The sequence below is a fragment of the Cavia porcellus genome, unplaced genomic scaffold (assembly GCF_034190915.1).
Source record: "Cavia porcellus strain 051 isolate PalLab524CR breed Dunkin Hartley unplaced genomic scaffold, mCavPor4.1 scaffold_2, whole genome shotgun sequence".
Classification (NCBI taxonomy): Eukaryota; Metazoa; Chordata; class Mammalia; order Rodentia; family Caviidae; genus Cavia; species Cavia porcellus.
The window spans coordinates 118627491-118648992 of record NW_026947485.1 but is presented as its reverse complement, the minus strand read 5'-3'; the positions used below and the strand labels follow the sequence as shown (position 1 = coordinate 118648992).

The following is a 21502-nucleotide window of genomic DNA, read 5'->3' as shown; positions in this document are numbered from 1 at the left end:
AAGACAGAGCAGTCCAGGGGAGGCAGCCCAAGCCCGAGACCATGAAGCACACAGGCTGCACACTGCTGACAACCCTTAGCCCTTGGCAACCGCGGTCCTGTGAGTGGTGACACCGGCCAGGCTGTGTCCACACTGTGGGGCAAGGCAGCACCACGCTCTGCTGTGCGGCTCTGCTCCACACGCTTCTCACCTGTGTTTTCCTCTCCACTGAAAAGAACAGAACAGCTCCCATTGAGAGTAGAAATGCGGACGTGAAAACAGAGAAGTGCTCCTTGTCTTATTTGGTAAATATTTTGCTCTGGAGGCATCAGTAACTAATCACAGCTGTTTTCCTTAGTTACAAATGGATTCAATCAGGTACAATTTCAGATGGAATAGGCGAGCCAGCCGTTCCTTTCTGCAGCACAATGGTGGCGTCGAGCTGGTACCACGCTTGAGTATTAAGTATGCATGGATTCATCAAATCAGACAAAGCCGCTAATGGGCCTCTGCTCAGCGCTCTGACTGTATTACGGGGACGCCTCGCACCCTGCCTCATCGGAAACACGCAGACAAAATGCTCCTAAGCACCCCCCATACAAGCTGCAGTGACGAGCTGTCGTTCCAGCTGCACACTGACTTGTGGCTAGAACCCTTCCCTTAGAAATCACAGGCCAGAAAGAGGCTACTGAGATTTTGTTTAAAAATATTTTAATGTCAAAACTAAAACAAATGAAGCAAAATCCTTGTTTTCCCCATCTAGGATTCATAAAACATCTTTCCAAAGGGATTGCTATATGCACATCAATAAACAATGATAGTTCAATGGAGAATCAGATACTCAGAAAATAGTAAATGCATTTGATTCAGTGTTTGAAAAATACAGATTTTTGTGGCAACTTATAAATAAATTTCTATTGTAATAATAAACTGTCATTTTGAATCAGAAAAATAACATAAGCAAAAATTCAAAGCAGTATGTTCTAAGGACATTTCGCCTGAACGCTTTTAAATTTGGCTTTTAAACAGCTGACCGCCACACTCAGGAGTGTAACCAGTTAGTGATGACTAGGTCTGGTCTGTCCCAAGAGGTCCTCTTAGCAAATCCACTTTCATCATCGTACACTTTTCTCCACACAACAGAAGTACTCGTCTGGACCGAGAACAGCAAAGTGGTCTGGACCCCGTGCAGCCCAGTGGACAGAAAGCACAGGCCCACTCCAGGGGAGCCCAGCAGGGACTGCAGGGCACTTAGCAGCAGTGGCGGTCCTCACTAAAAATGAACGACCTTGGGCGTCTTCGCTTTGGGCTTCTGCACCTTGGGTGCATCCATGACCTCCTCGTAGTCCGCGCTCATTCCCTTCGCCCAGCGGCCCACGGTGACCGCCCTGTCTGTAAAGGAACAGAGAGGCCTGGGTGTGAGAAGAAAGGGAGCAGCAGGGGCTGGGACGTGAATACAAGGAGGGGGAAGAGTCAGTGGCTCCGAAACTGATTATAACCCTTGATTTCAGAGCACCAGGAGCGATTTCTCATCCCAATTAAGGAAGTGGCTGCTTAGCCACGCGCAAACTGATGAGGAAGCGCTTCGCTCCCTCCCAGGGTTCATCACGGCAGAGTCCATGAATTCCAAGAGCCAGTAAACAGTGAGACTTAGGAAGGCTCTGCTTTAAATGCACAAGATTCCACCTGTGAAATTACACATCTGCTTGTCAGTCTTGTCATTTGGGAAGGGGTAATTCTCCAGGGGGGAGAATCAAATTCCACCTCATCACTTCAGTCTCGCTGCTACAGCTACAGTGCAGTAAAGACTATCATTTCCCAGACAAGGCTGTAAACAAGAACCTTTGGGTTTCAGATTTACACAGGAGGGACAGGAAGTACCAATACAGATATCTACAGTGTAGCACTGTGACTATATGAAATGAGACAAAATGTGCTTTTTCCCAAAGAAGTGCTACCGGGCTGCCCTACTGTCCTGCTTTTTTTAAAATGCAACATTATCACCCCATTCTAGTCCAGGCAAACTGAATAATGATCTGCTTCTTCAAGTCTGCCGTAGGCCTAAAGAACACTGATGAAGATTCTGATGAACAAGGCTAGTGTTTCATTAGGAGAAAATGGCTAGCCAGGTGCTATGTGGAGGACACATGTTTCATGTCTTTGGCAGTTTTTGCTACCGATTCTGAACTATTTAAGTACACACAAAACAAAGCATAGAGAAAGACACTCCTCCTATGAATGCTGAAATTGCATTATGCTGTGATTTTTCTCTTGGTGAACTAATACTTTTCTGTAGACAGCAGAACAGGCTCTATTATAATTAAGTTCACTGGTTAGCAAACGTAAGAACTTAGGAGAAAGATGCTTAATAGAAAGGGTCCTCTAAGGCTTGCTGGCTTCTTTTCTTCTGAGACTAGGAGGATTGCTAACTGTGGTGTCAACCTGAATAGGAGACACCCAGCGGATGGGTATAGCTCGATTTACTGAAGACGAAATCCCATCCTGGGGGAAATGAAAAGGAAAAGGAGGAGGCAGGCTTGCTTCTGCTCCTGCCCAGCTCCAGTCTGCACTGTCAGCTCTGTATGTCACCTCACGGCCTCCTGCGCACTCTGCAGCCTGGTGATACAGCCTCTCCTGCCTCCCACGGTGGTGGGGACTGCAGAAGCTCCAGGCCGTCAGTCCTCCCCAGGGTCCTCTGCTGCTTCCCACAGCCGGCCCTCCTGTACCCGTGCACCCCAATCCTGCAGGCAGCTGTGGCGAGCCTGCCTTGGAAACCCTTCCTGTATCCTGCATGGTGTTGAACCCTGCCTGACATGGGAAGCTAAGGCTCATGATGCAGGACCGTGCCTGCCCTGGACAGGCAAGGACAGGGAAGAGCGCAGGCACCATTGTGGGAAGGCAGCTCGGTGTCCAAGCTCAGCAGTGGTCCTGCGAGGCACCAATAACCAAATGCAGCTGCGCCCTCCTCCCTGCAGGACTCACCTGCATGCTGACCCTCGGGGCAGTCTCTCTTCAGGTGCTCCACAGAGCCGCACAACTTGCAGCCACCACCTAGGAAAGAGCAATGCCATTGAGCGCCACCCCAGGACAGGCCGCCCTTGTCTCACAGCGCTTCCCCTGCGCCGCCCTCACACCCTGCAGGCCATGAAGGCAGCGAGGCGAGGGACCGAGTGGGGCCACCAGCGCAGTCAACCACCTGCTCTCTATGCAAAGAGCACTGTGCAGCTCCTACCAAGGGCTTCCTGGGGAGAAGCATGGGGTGGAGCCCTAGTCCATCTGGTTGTATCACGGCCTGAGGTTCCTATCCAGGCCCACACACTCCCCCGAGGAAGGACAGCTGGGGTCTCCATGGCATGGTTCAGAGGACGGCAAGGAGCCTCTCTGCACCACACCAGTCAGATGGGGCAGGCACTGATGGAAGGGATACAAGCAACTCGGCCCTGTGCCTCCCCGTGCTGGGCAGCTCAGCCCCCAAACACGCATCTGTCTGCTCCCAGCAGCATTCTGAGGCTAGGATTACAGATGTGTGGTTCCTAAACTGAGTCCTCCACGCTGTGGAGGACTGCTATAGGGTCAGGCGCTGTCATAACCACACCCACAATGTTGAGTGACTCTGTCAGAAAGGGGCCCTCTCCAAGACTCCCCTTTCTAAAACTTTCTGAAACTGATCACTTTGGTTGACCAGTCAAAGACATTCTTGCTCCTTAGTCCATTTTCCAGGCCCAGGCCACTCTACAGTTTCACAGGGACTGATACCAGAAGAGGCACTGAATAACAGAGTGAATGCCACAGTTCATCAAACGTGAGACATCACTGATGCTAAGGGGCGTCACCCTTATGTACCTCTCCGAAAAACAAGAGGCTGGTAACCATGCAGGGGCCACTGATACATTCCAATTTCAGATATGAAAATGGGAAAAAAATACGCATCACAGAACAAATGGAATAGTTTTATCATGTTTGTTTGACAGGTGAGCAGACGGAGAGTTCAGTGACTTGACTGAAATCCCTAGCTACTGTGCAGTGGGACAAGGCCACCATCTATCTCTTTGTGGCTCCAAAGCTGTGCTCTTTCACTGGATTCCCCATGGGAGAACTTGGGACCCGGGACAATCAGCGCCTGGAACCCAGTGGCACTGGCTATTACATTAACAGGCAGCCACCAATTCCTAAAGCAGCAGACATCACAGACTCTCCTGAGGGGACCTCAGGGCATCAGCTGGCTGCAGGATCCCACGCCAGATAATGGGAAGGAATTCAGAAACAAAAACTATTGCAAAACTGAACAGTGTGCACCGTTTCTTCTACCTAAGCGGCGTGTAGGGCTGGAATCAAATGTCTAGCAGTCTTGCAGTCATTTAAGAGAACCCCTCTGCTCTGGTCATGTTTGCGTATAAACATATAACACACTTTCACAAAGGAAGCAAGCACTGTTGGAAACACACAGTCGAGTGTTCTGGTTTATTAGTGTATCAAGCCATACTGTATAAGCAGCCCGGGACACAACAGAGCACTTTCAAAAATGATGAAATTCTCAGTGTTTCATTACGTTCTCAAGAGTTTATACCAGAACTGACTGGGACCGGGCACCGTGCCTCGGGCCTGTAAGTCCAGCACTGAGGAGGGGTACAGCCATGCCCGGACAACTGAGCAGGACTCCAGAAAAACTCAGAAGGATTAAGGATGTAGCTCAGTGTTGGTTCCATCTCCACTACCACAGGAAAAAGTCAATAAAGTCACCCCTTCATAGGGGTGACTCCACCTCGCCGTGTCCCTGGAATACCGGGATAACAGTACTCACCGTCAGCATAAAGCCCTTTGGGATTCTCAGGACAAGATCGGGACAGATGCCCCATCTCCCCACAAACAAAGCATTTTGCAAAAGGAAATTCACCTGTAAGAATCAACAATTCCTATGAAAGTGATGATACAAAAGTCACATAATTCACATTGCTTTAAAATATTCTGAAGAGGAAATTTTTATTTCTTCTTACATAACTTGAAATTTAACTACAAGATTTAGAAATATTAATGGGCATGCTCATAACCAATTCTGCCTCCCCATATCTAACTGGCTATTAAGTGGCCACTTTCCCAATGAGCCAAACAGGAAGCCGGAGAACTTACCCAGAGCCGGGTCCACCTTAGCCTTACACTTGGTTATTTCATGCTCTGTGGACCCACACCGGTAACAAATCCCGGTGCCCATCTCTTGGTTTTCAAGGGCAGCTGGGCAATCAGCAACTCCATGGCCAGGTTTTCGACAATGAAAACACACCTGGGAAAACAAAATGTGAGTTTCCACAATGTGAGTTCCCACGCTGGAAATATATCAGTGACTCAACCAATTCCTATCACTCAGATAGCTTTCAAACACTGCTTAACTTGAAAGCTATTTAGTTCTTGAAAAGAGAAAACTTGGCATTCTACCTATTGAAAAGTGTTTTATACATTCCTAAGCAATCAGAGATGTCCTTTCCATCTGAGGGTCTCAATGTTTCTAAAATTTTTCAATTCGAAATCCACCAATATCACAAACCTGTTACATATAAGTTTACAGTGGGCATTAAGAGATGTCTGTCTCTCAGAGAGGGCACCTGATTTCAGAGAAGGACAAAGGCTATACAAATTACCACTCAAGCTAATATTTCCACCTCTACAGTTCATGAAACCGAATTGGGATCAAATTGTTTCATTTAAACTATGATTCAAATTATAACACGTTTTACTGCATATTTTTTGGTTTTGCACTCTGATACACACTAACTTGTACAAATAGGCATGTCATCTTGAGACAGAGACAATAAATTTTAATTTACTCTAAGATAGAAGTTTGGCTCCAACATAAAACTGAACAATATACAGAGATTTCCATACTATTTAGCAATTTGGAGGCTGTGATTCTGCTGGGTGAATGAGAACATCAACTATAATCAAAGACAGCAGACACTGAAAAGATTTTACTTCAAGTGGAGAAATATTCTGGGAAAACAATCATTTAATTATTTTCCTCAAATAAGGTCTTTTTTGTTAAAAAAAAAAAAAAAGTAAATTCAACAGGCAAAAATAAACCCACATTTTACACTGTGCCTTTTCTTTCTTTTTTCCTGTTTACAAACACTGAAAAATAAGTACATTTAAATTCTACAATAACTTTTAAACATGAGCTGGTCCAAATGAAGAGGCTGCATCTGTCCCACAACTGCAGAGGGGCCACTGCTAACCCCCAGGTGACCAGTGGGATTAGTGCTGGCTTGTCGGTGACGTCCAGGTGATTCCTACCACCTTGACTGTTCCCTGCCATCACTTCTAAAACCAGTCATTGCCAAAACAAATTCACTGCCTGGATCTTAACTCAGGAGAGCTAGCCTTATGGAATGGGATGGATACTGTACATCTTAACTTCATGGACTGGAGCTACAGGTGCTTGTTACAAAGTTACTTAAAAAGAGAAAAAAAGTATAGACACAACAGCCATATACTATTTACAAAGTATCCTCCTTGTGACAAACAGCATCCTCTCTAATGGCAAGCTGAAAGCTTTCTTGAGGAGGCAGAGCAGAACACTGTCAATGGTCTGCAATTCCCCAGCCTGGTGATGCCAACAATCTACAAAATAAATTTACTGGGCTTAAAATACTTTAAAATAACTAATTTTACAATTTAAATAAATTGCTATCCTATGCCAACAGGAAGAGTTAAGCTTTCCTGTGCAAGTCCATCAGAAGAAGAACTTGTCAGTATTATCTTTAAAGAGCTGCACTGAACCAGGCCTGTGGGAGGGCAGAAGCCACAGGGATTGCGCTGCAGGCGCTGAGATCTACACTTGCAAATCTGAATACAAAATGACAGTGTAATCAACAGCAGCAAGTCCTGCTTCTTCTGCAGCATCCCGGCTAGAAAATGAGACTCTCAGAGAACAAAAATAACAATAAATATCCCACTTTCTGTGTCTGATAGAGTTCAAAACCTAGGCTAAAGGGCTAAGCACTACAGAAGTAAGCCTGCCCCCAGTACTCCTTGCCATGTAATGTGGGGACAGAAGGGACAATGCCCAGGAAGACTGTCAGTTTTAACTCTATTCCTCTGCTCTGCGACTAATGTGAATCACGCTAGATGGCTCCTGTGCCTTGGTTTTTCATGGCTAAGAACATCCATCCTTTCCAAGCAATGGGAACTGGGCATATTTAACCTGTGGTATCTAGTCATCCCTTAATAGGTATTAGAAAGAGAGGGTAAGAACACAGGTTCTGAAGTTAGAATCCAGATTGGAAGTTTGCCTTGGCTACAAGTTAAATAGTTTTTAGTACTTAACCTTGCACTGCTTGCACTGTTTTCGCAGTCTTCTATCAGTAACATGGAAATAATGTCACCATCTCTGTAGTGTGCTGTGATCACTAACTGGTACTGGTACATCAAGTGCCCACCTGTGCTGAACAGCAAGAGCCCTTACAAAGAGGCTTTGTAAATCGAGGACCCAGCGGTCAGCCCCTGCTGGATGTGGGCACTGCGAGAATACCAGTGACAGTTTCTGGATACAGAAAGCCAGTAACAAGGTAGACGTGACCATCTCACCATTGCGTTTTTCTTGGCTGCTTGCCTTTTTAATCGTCTTCCTTCTCGGCGACTGTCTTTCTTTAAAGCAACCGCGATTTCTTCCCTCATTTCGGGGCTGTCTGTGGCTATCACCTCCCCGCTGGGAGCCATCTGTGAGTTCTGTCTCAGGTATTCCATGAACCCGTTCACATCTTCATTTAAGTACTCTTTTTTCTTTTTGTTCTTTTTATGTTTTGCTTGGGGTGTATCATTTTTAAGGGGCGGCCTACCGGCTCCGGACTGGTGACGCTTTGGCAGGTCTGAGCTCCTCCCCTGCGGGGACCCCTCTTTCATGTCCTCCCACGACGTGGCAGGCAGGGGTCTTTTGCTACGCGTGGTGGTGACTCGTGCCCACCGGGTCATGGCTTCTCCAGAGGAGCCTGCTCAGTCTCTAAAACAAGCGAGGCTGTAGTTTCTCCGCACTCACCGAGTAACAACTTATCATCCACGGCACATCCCTGTATCAAGCAAACTCGAGTTAAAAGTTGTAACTATTTAAACACTTTTCACTTCACTGAGGTCTCTACAGACATGCTAATCCTAGGACGCGCAGCACAGCTCCGCCCCTAACATGAATCAGGTGCGCTCGGAGAAGCGACGCCCGTCAGAGAGACGGGGAAATGATCTATGACCTTACGGAAGTTTACTACAAAGAAGGACACAATGCCATGAACCCCTCCGATCGCTCCCCACCGTTCCCGGCAAGGCGCCGTCCGCTGCAGTAAGAGTCCTCAAATGTGAACATCCGCCCGGTGGACACATTTTAAAGAAGTGATCTATTCCAAGGGGCCTGAGCGGATGCATCTTTGCAAAAGAGGAGGGGACCGGGCGATGAATGAGGGAATGGGGAGATAAAGAAGCAGTGAGACGCGCCGCGCGCCGGCGCCAGCTCCCTACGACGCGGGTCAGCACCGTGCACCGTGGATGGGCACCAACGCCGATGGGCACCAACGCCGAGTTCAAACCACCAGATGTCACACAGACTGAACAGTGTTTTGGTTCCTTTCCACGCGGACCTACCCAGCATCTAGGGACTTTTTTTTTTTCTGTACCTTAACCAAAAGTCAACTCCCCAGCGCCCCCGTGCGGACGGCGCTGACCCTGCGAGGGCCAGGGACACACGAAAGAAATTGTCACTGCCCGGCCCACTAGACTGGCCAGGCTCTGGCGCGCTGAGGGCCGTGGGGACTCCCTAGCCGGTCCCGCATTAGTCCACCCAGCGCCGAGCACACCAAACGGGCCGGGAACCCCATAACGCCGCGCGCAGAGGCGCTTCTTACCACGCACGATCCTCCCGAGCAGCTGAGTCGGCTGGCTAGAGAAGCCCCGTCGATGAGACCGGAAGCACCGCCTCCCTGAGTGTCGTCACTTCCGACGGAAGCCGCAATGAAGGGGCCAGGCGCTTGGACTGCCTTCAGGTTCTTCTCTTGGCGAGTGCTGTAGGCTGTGTAAAAGTTTACAGATCGCCCAGGTTTTCAAGGAAAGTGCCCTGGACGCCGAGGACACGGGGCTGAAGAGCGCCCGATCAGTGCTTTGACTGCAGCTTAGTGAAAGAGACAGATGGGAAGCGGGTGGCTGGACTTTGGAGAACACGACAAAAGTCTGGAGAACTTGGTGGGAGGGCATGCCTAGCAGAAAGAGTGGAGCTGATAAGCGCAGTGGTCGGGGAAAGTTTGGGATCTCTTACGGGAGCACCTCAAGGTCCTCCCCCAATGCTACTATTCAGCTAAAGTAATGTACTTAGCCTTTGTCTCTCAACAACTCCTTGTATCACACCAGCCGCTGCGTTAGTGCGAAAATAGAATCATCACATCCTCTCCGTTCCCCAGTTCACTACTGTATCCTGTCATCACCCTCGATCCATTTCACTTCCTACATAATTGCCAGCTTTCTATTTCTGCTTCCACCTTTCTCTTAGCACACATTATGAGGCCCCCGCATTGCTGCAGCTGGTGTGGGCATCCGTTCTTGCCCAACTCCCTCGAATTCATTTTCCGTGCCTTTTCCAAGTGAACACTGGGAGATATAAAACAGACTGTTAAATATGATTGTTTAAACCTTTTCATTGTTTCTCGTTCTTTGGATGTTCAGACTCTACCATGGTCCTTAACTAGCCTCACCTAATACAGTCTCACCTTTTGAGCCTTGTGCATAGGAACTATCCTTCAGTTTTCCTAGCCATGCCTTTACATATATTATTTTCTTTGTACGATACCCTTTTTCTTCTGATTAGTTTTTTGTCTTTCAAAGCTTTTAAGATTTTTCTCAGGTAAGCCTTCCAAAACCCTATCCCACGCTAGACCAATCCCTTATCAGTAGAACCTATTGTACATCTATGGCAGTTTGTACTTACTGTTGGTACCTTTCAAATCTGCGTGTAATTCTTGTTTAGTAAATTTTTTATTTTATCCCCATTTCCTGGTGTATAATTGTTGCTCAGTGCCATGTTGTGTTTGTTAATTGGGTGAAGAATGGTTACTTGGCATTTTGTTTAATGCAGAGTAAAAAGTGTCCCAGTTTTAAGATAGATTAAAATTATGTAAGAATATTGGGATTTTGTGTGGCAAGTGTCACAACTGTCCTAGGAGAAAACAGTCATCCAGCCCTTGAAAATGATGAGCTTTATAAAAGAATGTGATAGTGCTTTTCATGTCAAGGATCTCAACCAGCTGGCTTCTGGTTTTAAACACTTACGTCACCACTAGAGGGCACATGTACCTAAAACTTGTCCTGTAGGTTTTATGCAAAATGTTAAGACTAGACTATTCCTTTATGGAAGTGAAAGGACATCTCAGTTGTTTCTGTGGAAGTGTATCAAATAAAGATTTGTAATTGAATAAGATCATACAATAAATCCTTTGGAATTCAGGAGAAAATAGTATTAATAGTAACTGATTATACTATTTTATAGATGCTTAGCACTATGCTTAATGCTTTACGTTCATTACCTAACTACGCAGTATCCTCTGAGGTTGGTGCTATTATTTTCTTCATTTTTACAATGAGGAAATGAGCTCAGGGAGCTTAGGTAACTTAGGTATGGGTACACAGATGCTAAGAGAGAAAGCCAAGGTTTAAACTGAAATCTCGCCCCACATCCTGCTTTATAATCTTGCAGAAGATTGTCTGCTTGAACCCACACCGAAATACACTTTACCCAGTTGCCCTTCTCCATGTAGTTTTGTTTGTTTGGTTGGTTGGTTCTGGTAGGGAGGTTTCACATTTAGTTTAAGAGATCTTTTAATTTTACCTTTTACTTATTGAAACATTATAAATGTATTACTTTAATAATAAAATATAGAAGACCACCAGATGGTTCTTCTTGAATATAGAGTAATTACCTCCCCCTCCACTTTAGCTAACCGGGCCCTATATCCATGTACTAATATGTACAGGGCTGGCTAAGCTATTTTCTTTTCCCTTCAATTGGCTCTAAGCAATGTAAATAGGGCTGGCTGAGATACCTAATCTGTGAAGCCGAATGACAGTCACTGTTTCCCTGCCTCAGTGACTCCCTAAATGGTTGGGCCCAATGGGGTACAGAGCCAGCGCTCCAGGGCTCTCAACTGGGTTCAAGCCTAGAGATAAAAGGCTATGGCCCTCAAAGCAGAAAAGGTTTGCATATCTGAGCTGAAACACAAGCCTTCTAAATGTTAAGTGCAGATTGTGTTACACAGATTTGTTTTTCTGCATTTCCTTTTCTCTGCATGCTTCAGAGGTGCTTTCTGGCCTCCTAGAAGCCAGGCTCATAGCACTCGCATAACTCCTGCCATTCTCATAGTCATTCATCCTCTAGCCACTCATTTCTTCACGAATAAAATCTGGGTTGGGCCCTGGGTCGAGGCCTTTGTTCCTTGAACCTTCATCATGGCTGAACTCAGGACCCCTTCACCCCCATAATTATAAATGTGTGTTCTTGCCGTGGGTTGCACTGAAAGTGGTAGATTGGAATTAACTTTCTAGAATTCCAATAATGTTTCCGTGGGATTACCAATATAAACTTTCCGGACCACGATGAGAACAAGAAAATGCTCTCTAATAAAACATAAAGCAGATGTTAGGAACCAAGGTATTGATTATGACATGTTAGTACTTCATTTTTTTAAAAAATTGGAGTTAGTCACAGTGGTAGAGCACTTGCCTAGCAAACATAAGGTCCTGGATTTAGTTCTCAGTACCAAAAGATTTAAAAGAAAATTATATAGTATATCATGTATATAGATGTTCCTCATTTAATAACTTAGCCAGTTCCTGTAACTAGGTAATTAATGAATTGGTTGCTAAATGAGGAAGTATATATACTATGTGCATCACAATATTCAGAACAAAGAAATGGTTAAAGGAAACTAACTTGATGACTTTCTTTAATTTGCATGAGTTTACATGCTATACTGTAATGTGTAACAGAAGAGAAAACTGTTGTACTGTACTGTACAATCAGTAAAAAAAAAAAAAAACAATACTGAAGAAGAAGCCAGTGTAAGACTTCACTGTCATTAAATTCCAGCATCATAAGTCTGAGCAGCAGATCATAAACAGGTAAGTCATTAAATGAAAAGTATCTGTATGGAAGAGCATAAGAACATACAGCATAACTATGTAATACCTTTCTCATCATCAGGGTGGGACACAATGTCTAACACCTACAATTTAAAGGAGAGGCTCATCTGGCTCAAGGTTTCAGGGGACCCAGTCTATGGTCAGCGGGCTCTAAGTTAGGAAAATCAATGCAGAAAGCTTGATGGAGCAAAGCAAGTAAATACCAAATCACAGCATTGGTAAGTTGTCCAGTGTGAAGAAAGGCCAGAGACCGATCTTCAATGGCTCTGCAGTACGTGACAGTGGCACTCTGCTAGGGTTAGGAAACCATACACTAGAGGTGGATTCGCCCAGGGGAGATCGTCTTTAGGTCACACTTATACTTCATCCAGGTTATTCTGTCCAGATTATCATGAAGAGATTTGAGAAAAGAAAAGTAAAACATCAATCTCAAATGTTTAATACTAACTCCTCAAATATTCTGTTATTTTTCAATTTGTTTCCTCTCATTTTTTCATTTACTATTCCCAGACTTCTTGATCTTCTTTAGACATTTTAAATATTCCACTCTAATTGTGCGGTTTTTATTTTCTGCTATTTTATTATTGTTTTTGTATCTCAGGACGGCTTTTTAAGTGATTGGTTTAGGACAGTGGTGGCAAACTTATGGCATGCGTGCTGCAGCAGACTGTATCATTAAAAGTCCAAAAGGATCTTCATCCCTGGTGTAGGAATTTCAGTACAACTATGTTTGATGCTTTCACAATCTACTTGAAATCAACCTTCTACCACTACAAATCCAGGGTAGAAACCTACATCATATAGATCCTTTGCCCCTTTTATGTTGTAGTTGTGTGTTACATGTACTTATATTGAAAAATCAACAGAAACTTTTTGCTTTCATACATTAAACAGTTTGAAAACAACTTTGTGGACAAAGAATAGCCTGTTATGCTTTTTTATCCAAATGGTTTTCCGCTTCTGTAATCTTGGTTCTTGATTACCCATATTGTCTTCTAATATTATTTACCTTCTGTCTAAAGACTTTCTTCTAGAAATTCTTTGAAAGCAGGTCGTCTGCCAACACACTCCCATACTAGTTTTCCTGCACCTGAAATCTCTGAAGGTCACTATCACCAAAGGCTTTAAGGCAGCTGCTATAGCAAGAGTAATCTGGAATGAGGTAGTGGGTTTGGAAAGGAAGGCCAGGACCAGATTTTACCAAAGTGTTTGAATTTTACCTGTTAGAGCTTAATGGTTGTATATGAGAAATGTACCTAATACAGTGTTTGAAAGGCTTGTTGACCCAGACCGGACACTGTAGCCAGAAAAGCCTCAGCCCGAATTAGGGAGCTTCTGCCTCCCCGCCCCTAGAGATTTACCTGTAACCCTATACCCCCCACCCTTTGGAACCTGCCCCTGGCACCAAACATGTGCCAATGAAATACCTGTGCATCTCTAATGGCTTTAGGGCACTGCCCTAAGCTTAGGCTACTTATATTCCCCCACACCACGCGTCTGCATGAGAGAGATCGCCAGATTCCAGCGGCCAGCACGCCAGTCCTCTCTCCCCGTGTTCCCGGAATAAAGGCCTCTTTTGTTTTATACTCCTCATCTTTTGGAAATATTTTTCATCTTCTGGAAATAATCCTATCATTTGGTGCCGTGTGACTCCATCCGCAGGCGATTGACTCTTGCGACACACGCCCAGTTGGGTCTCTGGCCAATTCACGAACTGGTAACATCCTGGCTTGATTCTGCGCTTTTCCTTCTGCCCAGACGCACTTCACCTCTCACCGGCCGCCTCCACACACCACCGCCCAGATTGATTTAAGGTGAGCACACTCCGGAAGACTCGTGGCACTGGGCCGGGCCCCAGTGGACTAGTCTCCCCCACCCTGTTTGTGTGGGTCTCTAGCATTTTCACGTCCCTAGGACAGCCCTGAGCAGGTTTTTTTTCTGGGCTAGCCTGTGTCCACACTAAAATTTCTCACGTTCTTTGGGTTCTGATACCCCAAAGCAGAAATTTTTGGACTGCCCACTAAAAAAAAAATACCTCACTTTCCTTAAAAGCCTCGCGCTTTCACTGGCAAAGTTGCTACTGACCTTCCGCGAACTCCACTCGTATGTTTCTCAGTGACGACTGGAACACACGAGTTTTGGAACCTTAGCCCCGCCACATGGCGCTACAGGATCAGTGACGGCTTTTCCTTTGGGCCACCGGCTTTTTTGCTTGCCTTAATCAACGATGGGAAATTTACTTCCTACATCCAAAAAAAAAAAAAAAAAAACACCGTTTACAATGCTTAATCTCCAACTTACGTACTTTAAAAATTAAAAGTATCATAAAAACTAAATTATTAACTTTTTACTGCCAGGAAGTTTGGCCTACATACCCACTCCTTGGCAAGCACTGGCCTCGAGAAGGAACATTTAATGCTTCAATTCTACAAACACTTCGTGATTTCTGTCAGGCCAATGACAGAGCCATAGAACTCCTGTACATCGAGGCATTTTTGGTTCTGAGAACATGCCAATCCCTCATTAAGTCTTGTGCTCCCGCTGAGGTACTTTTAGCTAACTCTACCCCAGCTCAAACTTTTCCATCCTGCCCTCAGGATTCGCTTGAGGATGTTCCTCTGGTGTTTGCAGCGTTGCCGCCTGCCTACCCCCCAACTCGTTCCCCTCCCCTCCCCCTATGCTCGGTTCTCTCAGCAGTCCTGGTCCCAGTGCGTCACAGGTATCTCCCGCTGTGCAATCATCTCCCCCTCCGCCTTCCGAGATACTGGCTTCTCCTGGCAGCTCTGCTCTACCCTCTGATACCTTCTCACCACCTGCCTACCACACTAGGTCACGTTCATTGTGCCCGTCTGGCACACAGCGTGATTTTTCTAGCCTGTGTTGTAAACAGCCACCATGTTCCGGAAGTTCAGATGGGTCACGAGGCAGCAGAGCATTACCATGTTCAGTTAGTTGCCATGGTGACGGGGCGCCGCCATGTTCCAGAAGTTCAGACAGGTCACGTGGCGATGGAGCGACACTGGGTTCAGATAGTTGCTATGGTGATGGGCCGCCGCCATGCTCAGAGGGGTCACGTGGCGCGCCACCATGTTTGTTTGGTTACCATGGCGACAGGGTGCCACCATGTTGGTTCTGGTCTCATGGTCAGTGGGTACCCTCTTTGGCTCCTCTTGGGAACAGCAACAGCTGCCTTGTCGCGCTCGTTTTAAGGCACACAGCACAATGCCATCTGCCTGTACTTCCTCCTCATAGGGTAAGCAGCAGCCGCTCTGTAGCTGCTCTTCAGATATTACCCACATGTATCTACTGGGCGGATAGCTGCCCAATGGCACTCTCCTCCACATTCTTCTCCTCAGGCTCTGCTGCCACTTCGGGAGCAAGCTGGCCCTGAAGGCCTTGTGAATATTCATGTGCCATTTTCTCTTTCTGATCTGTCTCAGATTACCCATAAATTGGGCAGCTTTTCTGTTGACCCACAGAATTATATCAGGCAATTTGGATTTATCACCAATTGTTATGATTTACATTTTAAAGATGTTTATGTGATTTTAAATACCACCCTTAGCTCACAAGAGCGAAATCAGCTGTGGCAAGCAGCTCGAGAGGAAGTTGACCGCAGGCACAGGGCAAATACTACTGACAATGACCCTGGGCCTGTAGCTGTGCCAGACCAAGACCCTAACTGGAACTATCAAAATGGTCAAGGTTCAACAAAATTACATAAGATGATTGAATGTCTGATTGTGGGCCTTAATAAGATTGTTCACAAACACACTAAGTATAACAAGCTTTTAGAACAGGTCCAGGAGGCTAATGAAAACCCGGCTGTGTTTCTAAATCAGCTTCGGGAAACCTTAATTAAATATACCAATGTAAACCCAGACTCTCATGAAGGGATAGTTGTTGTTAACTCCTCTTTTATTTCATAGTCTGCTCCTGATATTCATACAAAATTACAAAAGGTTGAACATGGCCCTCAAACTCCACAAGGAGATCTACTTAAATTAGCCTTCCGTATCTTCAACAATAGAGACAAGCTTCAGAAAGAGGAAAAGCAAGCTCAGAAGTTAAAGTTTGCTAAATATCAGTCTGACCTCTTAGCAGTGGCACTCAGGGCTCCCAAAACAAAAAATCCACAACAAGGTGTGGCTGCCCGAGTCCCACCCAGACCGTGCTTCAAATGCAACAAACAAGGACACTGGGCACAAGACTGCCCCAACCCTGGCATTCCTCCTGGGCCCTACCCATACTGCAAAGATGAAGGGCATTGGAAGAGTGATTGTCCTAAGCACCAGCAAGTGACTAGGCCATCCTCTAATCCCTCACCATCACAGGAGACTTCGTCAATGCCAGATTCATTGCTGACTGACCTGCTCGGACTTGCTGCGGAAGATTGATGGGGCTCGGTGCTCACAGTCCCCACTCCAGTTACCTTGATGGAGCACCGAGTCTCACTGGAGGTCTCAGGCAAATTAATATCTCTGCTTGTGGATACGGGGGCCACCTATAGTGTACTTCTTGAATTTTCAGGACCCTGTACTAAGTCTCTGATTTCTGTTGTGGGCGTTGACGGCCACGCCGAATCAACCTTTGCAGACTGAGCCTATCCCATGTAGATTCCAGACTCTTTTCTTTACCCATAGCTTCCTAGTAATCCCAACATGTCCCACACCCCTTTTAGGTAGAGACTGTCTTCAAAAGCTCAATTTTTCCTTTACTTTCTCTCTCCCCACAGCCCTAATCCTCCAAACTGCCTCACAATGTGTCGCAAAGCCATCCCCCCCTCTTTCTCCTTCTCTGGTTGACCCCATGGTTTGGGACACATCCAATCCCACTCTGGCTACACATGCCATGCCTATTTTAATCCATCTCAAGGATCCCTCAATTTTTCCCTGCGTTCCCCAATACCCCATAGCCCCCCAACATTTAAAGGGACTTAAACTCATCATTAAGCGGCTTTTAGACAATGGTTCAGAAAAAGGAAAGCTTCAGAAAGTCCCACTCACCCCACAATACTCCCATTCTCCTGGTACTCAAGACTGATGGGTCCTATTGCCTAGTACATGACCTTAGGGTAATTAACAGTGCTGTTACCCCAACTTACCCAGTGGTACCAAATCCTTATACCATGCTCTCTCATATCCCTCCCTCCACTACTCACTTTACAGTTATAGATCTTAAAGATGCCTTCTTCCCTATCCCCCTACACCCAGAACCTCTTTGTGTTTACATGGACTGACCCAGACACTCTCAGGTCTCAACAACTTACTTGGACAGTACCCCCCCAGGGGTTCAGGGATAGTCCCCACTTCTTTTTTTTTTTTTTTTTGTCTTTTCCTTTTTTTATCGGTACCAGGGATCAAACTCATGACCGCCAGCTTGCAAGGCAGGTGCTTATGCCACTGAGCTAAATCCCCAGCCCCCTAGTCCCCACTTCTTTAGTCAGGCTCTTGCTACTGACCTCACAGAACTTGATCTCAAACCTAGTGTTCTTCTTCAATACATAGACAACCTCCTATTATGTTCTCCATCCCATATGTTAGCCATATGCCACTCAGCCAGCCTTCTTAATTTCCTTGCTAGCCGTGGATACAGGGTGTCTCCCGCCAAAGCCCAGATAGCCTCCCCAAAAGTCAAATATCTAGGTCTTGCTCTCACCCCCACCACTTGCTCCATCACCTCAGATCGTAAGGCAATTCTTCGTGATCTCCAGGTGCCCACAACTAAATGGCAGGTTACATCTTTCCTAGGTTTAGCTAATTTCTTTCATCTCTGGATTCCTAACTTTGCAGCCCTAGCTCAACCCCTCTACAAGGCTGCTAAGGGTCCCTTATCAGAACCCCTGGACCTTACTAGGCCCATACATGCCTCCTTTCAAAAATTAAAAGAGGCTCTCCTAAAAGCTCCGGCTCTTACCCTTCCTGATCCTACCCAACCTTTCATCCTATACACTACTTGTCAGGGCCACAATGCTATAGGTGTACTAGGACACAAAAAGAAACCTTCTTTTCAAGCAGTAGCTTACTTATCAAAACAGTTAGATCACACAGTAAAAGGATGGGCTCCTTGTCTCCGAGCTCTTGCAGCTGCAGCCCTCCTGACACAGGAAGCTAAAAAGTTTACATTAGGACAATCTATTACAGTACACTCACCTCATCACCTACGTGATCTTATCTCACATAAGGGTGCTCCCTGCCCTAATGACCCCTTCTCGCCTTCAACAGGTACACTTAGCTCTCTCTCAAGACCCTTGCATCTCTATTGCAACTAGTGGTCCTCTTAATATAGCCACCTTACTTCCCACCTCAGAGGGCCATCCTCACCATGACTATAGAGTTTTTCCAGATGACTCCCACTTCTTTCCCTCACATCAGTAGCACACCTCTGTCCTTGGCCTTTGACACATGGTTCATAGATGGCAGTTCAACAAACACAGACAACCAAAAGAAGGCAGGATAGCAATAATTAACCAGTCAAAAGTTATAGAGGCAAATCCACTGCCTCCCCAGAGGGCAGAACTTATTGCCCTTACAAGGACCCTTACACTAACAAAAGACAAGATTATAAATATATACACTGACTCAAAGTATACATTTAGCATTTTGCACTCTCATGCCTCTATCTGGCAAGAACAGGGTTTTATTTCCACTCAAGGAACCCCCATTATTAATGCTCCCCTTATCCTTAAGCTTCTAGAGGCAGCCTAACTTCCAAAGCAGGCAGCAATCATCCATTGTAGAGGACACCAAAGCTCTACAGATCCTATTGCTCAAGGCAATGCGTTTGCAGACTCACAGGCCAAGTTAGCTGCACAAAGGCCCTGCCCTTCTCATCTTCTCCTGTTAGTCCCAAACAGTCTACCTCAGCCCAATTATTCGCCAGAGCAGTTACAGTTACTTCATAAACCAGGTTATAGCGGCTCCTTAATTGGTGGCGGCTGCTGCTGCCTGTGGCCCGGGCAGCTGGGAGAAGCGGAGTATTGGCGAGTGACGCGGCGGAGGTGTAGTTTGACCCAGTGTGTTACGTGGGGGAGAGAATAAAACTCCAGCGAGATCCGGGCCGCTAAGGAAAGCAGTGACGGAGGCGCTGGTACGACCGCCTGCAGGAACTTTCTCCCTGACTTGGGGGACCAGACCGGCTCCACACCAAAGGGTAAGAGTAACAGCTGCAGCTGGGAAATCCGCCCAGCCTGTGGGAACTTTCGCCCTGACCTGGGGACCCAGGCCGGTTTCCTACCGACCCGGGGACCAGGAGAGTTCAGAGACTGTAGCAGCTGCAGCTGGGAGCTCCGCCCAGCCTGTGGGAACTTTCTCCCTGACTTGGGGGACCAGACCAGCTCCCCACCAGACCAGAGACTAGGCCGGAAGGGTAAGAGTAACAGCGGTAGCTGGGATCTCCGCCCAGCCTGAGGAGACACTCTTCCTGGCCTGAGGAGCAGGCCATAGTTCCCTGCTGGGTCCAGTGAGTGGGGCCATCGCAGGGTACCCCATCCCAGGCTGGTGGATCTCTCTCCCACACCTGGAACAACACTTGAAGGTTCCAAATATAGGAAAATGACAAAACGAAAGTCTAAAATGCAATCTCAAACATCCAGCCCATGCCAAGAAAGTCCAGGAGCCATGTGCATAGAAGAAAATACATGCCACATGACTGAAATACCTGAAATAATGGTAACTGAAATAAAGAAGCAAGTATGGGAAGCCTTGAAGGAATTCAAACTAGAAATATTCTGTCAGATGAAAGAAGAATTGATAAAAGAAATGAAGCAGATACTAAACATAGCTAAAGAAGAGGCAGTTAAAAAATTAGAGGAACTAAATGGAAGGATAGAATTCCTGGATGAACAGTATAGGAAGCAAACAGAATACATAAAACAGATGCAAAGAGATATACAAGAAATCAAAAACTCCATTGAAAGTTGTAAAAACCACCTCAATGAATATGAAGATAGAATTTCAGACCTCGAAGACAAGATTGCAACAAGTAAACAGGAAAGAAAAGATCTTTTAAAAATAACAAGAAGGCAGGAAATAACAATTCAACACCTACAGGATGACGCAAAGAGAAACAACATAAGATTGATAGGGATAAATGAAAAAGAAGGGGACAACATAAAGGACTTCAAGAGGATATTTAGAGAAGTAATAGCTGAAATTTTCCCAAACATGAGATTGGAAACTGATATCAAGATCAATGAAGCATATAGATCTCCAAATAGTCACAACCAAAATAAATCTACACCCAGACATATAATAATGACCATCTCAGAAATTGAACAGAATAGAATATTAAAGGCTGTCAGAGAGAAAAGACAGATCACCTATAAAGGAAAACCTATCAGAATTACAGCAGACTTCTCAGCACAAACAATAAAGTCAAGAAGAGCATGGAGTGATGTATTTCAGATCCTAAAGGAAAATGATTTTCAACTTAGGCTGATGTACCCTGCAAAACTGTCCTTCAAATTTGATGGAGAAATACGTACTTCCATGACAAAGATCAGCTGAAAAACTTTATGATCACCAAGCCAACCCTGCAAAGAATACTGAAAGACAGCCTAGATACATTTAGGAAAAAACCACTAAACAAAGCAGACAGTTGAACAGAGCAGAAAGATAAACATGCAACACCAGAAAGATAATATGTCAACAATAGACCAATTTATAACAGTTCTTACTATCAATGTAAATGGTCTCAATACACCAATTAAAAGAAACAGACTGGCAGAATGTATCAAGAAACAAAATCCAACCATATGCTGTTTACAAGAAACCCACTTAACTCAAAAGGATACTCACAGACTTAAAGTCAAAGGATGGAAAACAACATTCCAAGCAACAGGAACCCCCAAAAAAAGCTGGGGTAGCTATTCTGTTCGCAGACAAAGTCAACTTCAAGCCAATAATGATTAGAAAGGATAAAGAAGGTCACTACATACTGGTTAGGGGAAAACTCCAAGAGGAAGATATAACTGTCTTAAATATATATGCACCAAACTCCAGAGCACCCAGTTATATAAAACAAGTACTAACAGAAATGAAAAACCAAATCAGTACTAATACAGTTATGACAGAAGATCTTAACACACCATTGACACCAATGAACAGATCAACCAAAAAGAAAATCAACAAAGAAATAAAAGAACTGAATTGCACCTGTGAACAAATGGACTTAATAGATATATACAGAGTATTCCACCCAACAACAACAGAATATACATTCTTCTCAGCAGTACATGGGTCATTCTCTAAAATAGACCATATATTAATTCACAGAACATATTTAAATAAATGCAAAAGGGTTGAAATTATCCCTTGCATGCTATCGGAACATAGGGCCATGAAATTAGTAATCAATGATAAAAGAT

General features: G+C 45.3%; 1 protein-coding gene across 2 annotated transcripts; it reads right to left on the bottom strand.

Annotated features, from left to right (window-relative positions):
* Window positions 1–673: 673 nt before the first annotated feature.
* Zcchc9 (zinc finger CCHC-type containing 9) lies at window positions 674–8950 on the bottom strand. 2 transcript variants are annotated; one of them, XM_003479510.5, is made up of 6 exons: window positions 8856–8950; window positions 7555–8033; window positions 5107–5257; window positions 4781–4873; window positions 2962–3030; window positions 674–1371 (listed from the first exon to the last, which is right to left on the bottom strand). In XM_003479510.5, the coding sequence occupies exons 2-6, from the start codon at window positions 7936–7938 to the stop codon at window positions 1253–1255; spliced, it is 816 nt and encodes a 271-aa protein (XP_003479558.1). In that variant the 5' UTR covers window positions 7939–8033; window positions 8856–8950; the 3' UTR covers window positions 674–1252. The 2 variants fall into 2 exon arrangements, with proteins under 2 accessions (XP_003479558.1, XP_012999120.1); XM_013143666.3 differs by lacking the exon at window positions 8856–8950 and adding an exon at window positions 8488–8801.
* Between the last annotated feature and the right edge of the window lie 12552 nt (window positions 8951–21502).

Excerpts from the sequence above, each read along its gene's own strand:
- Zcchc9 (XM_003479510.5), bottom strand. The coding sequence starts at position 7,938 with ATGACCCGGTGGGCACGAGTCACCACCACGCGTAGCAAAAGACCCCTG. Across the intron at positions 5,258-7,554 it reads CAGCCAAGAAAAACGCAATG|GTGTGTTTTCATTGTCGAAA; the intron begins GTGAGATGGTCA and ends TTGTTTTCCCAG. Across the intron at positions 4,874-5,106 it reads TAAGGTGGACCCGGCTCTGG|GTGAATTTCCTTTTGCAAAA; the intron begins GTAAGTTCTCCG and ends TGATTCTTACAG.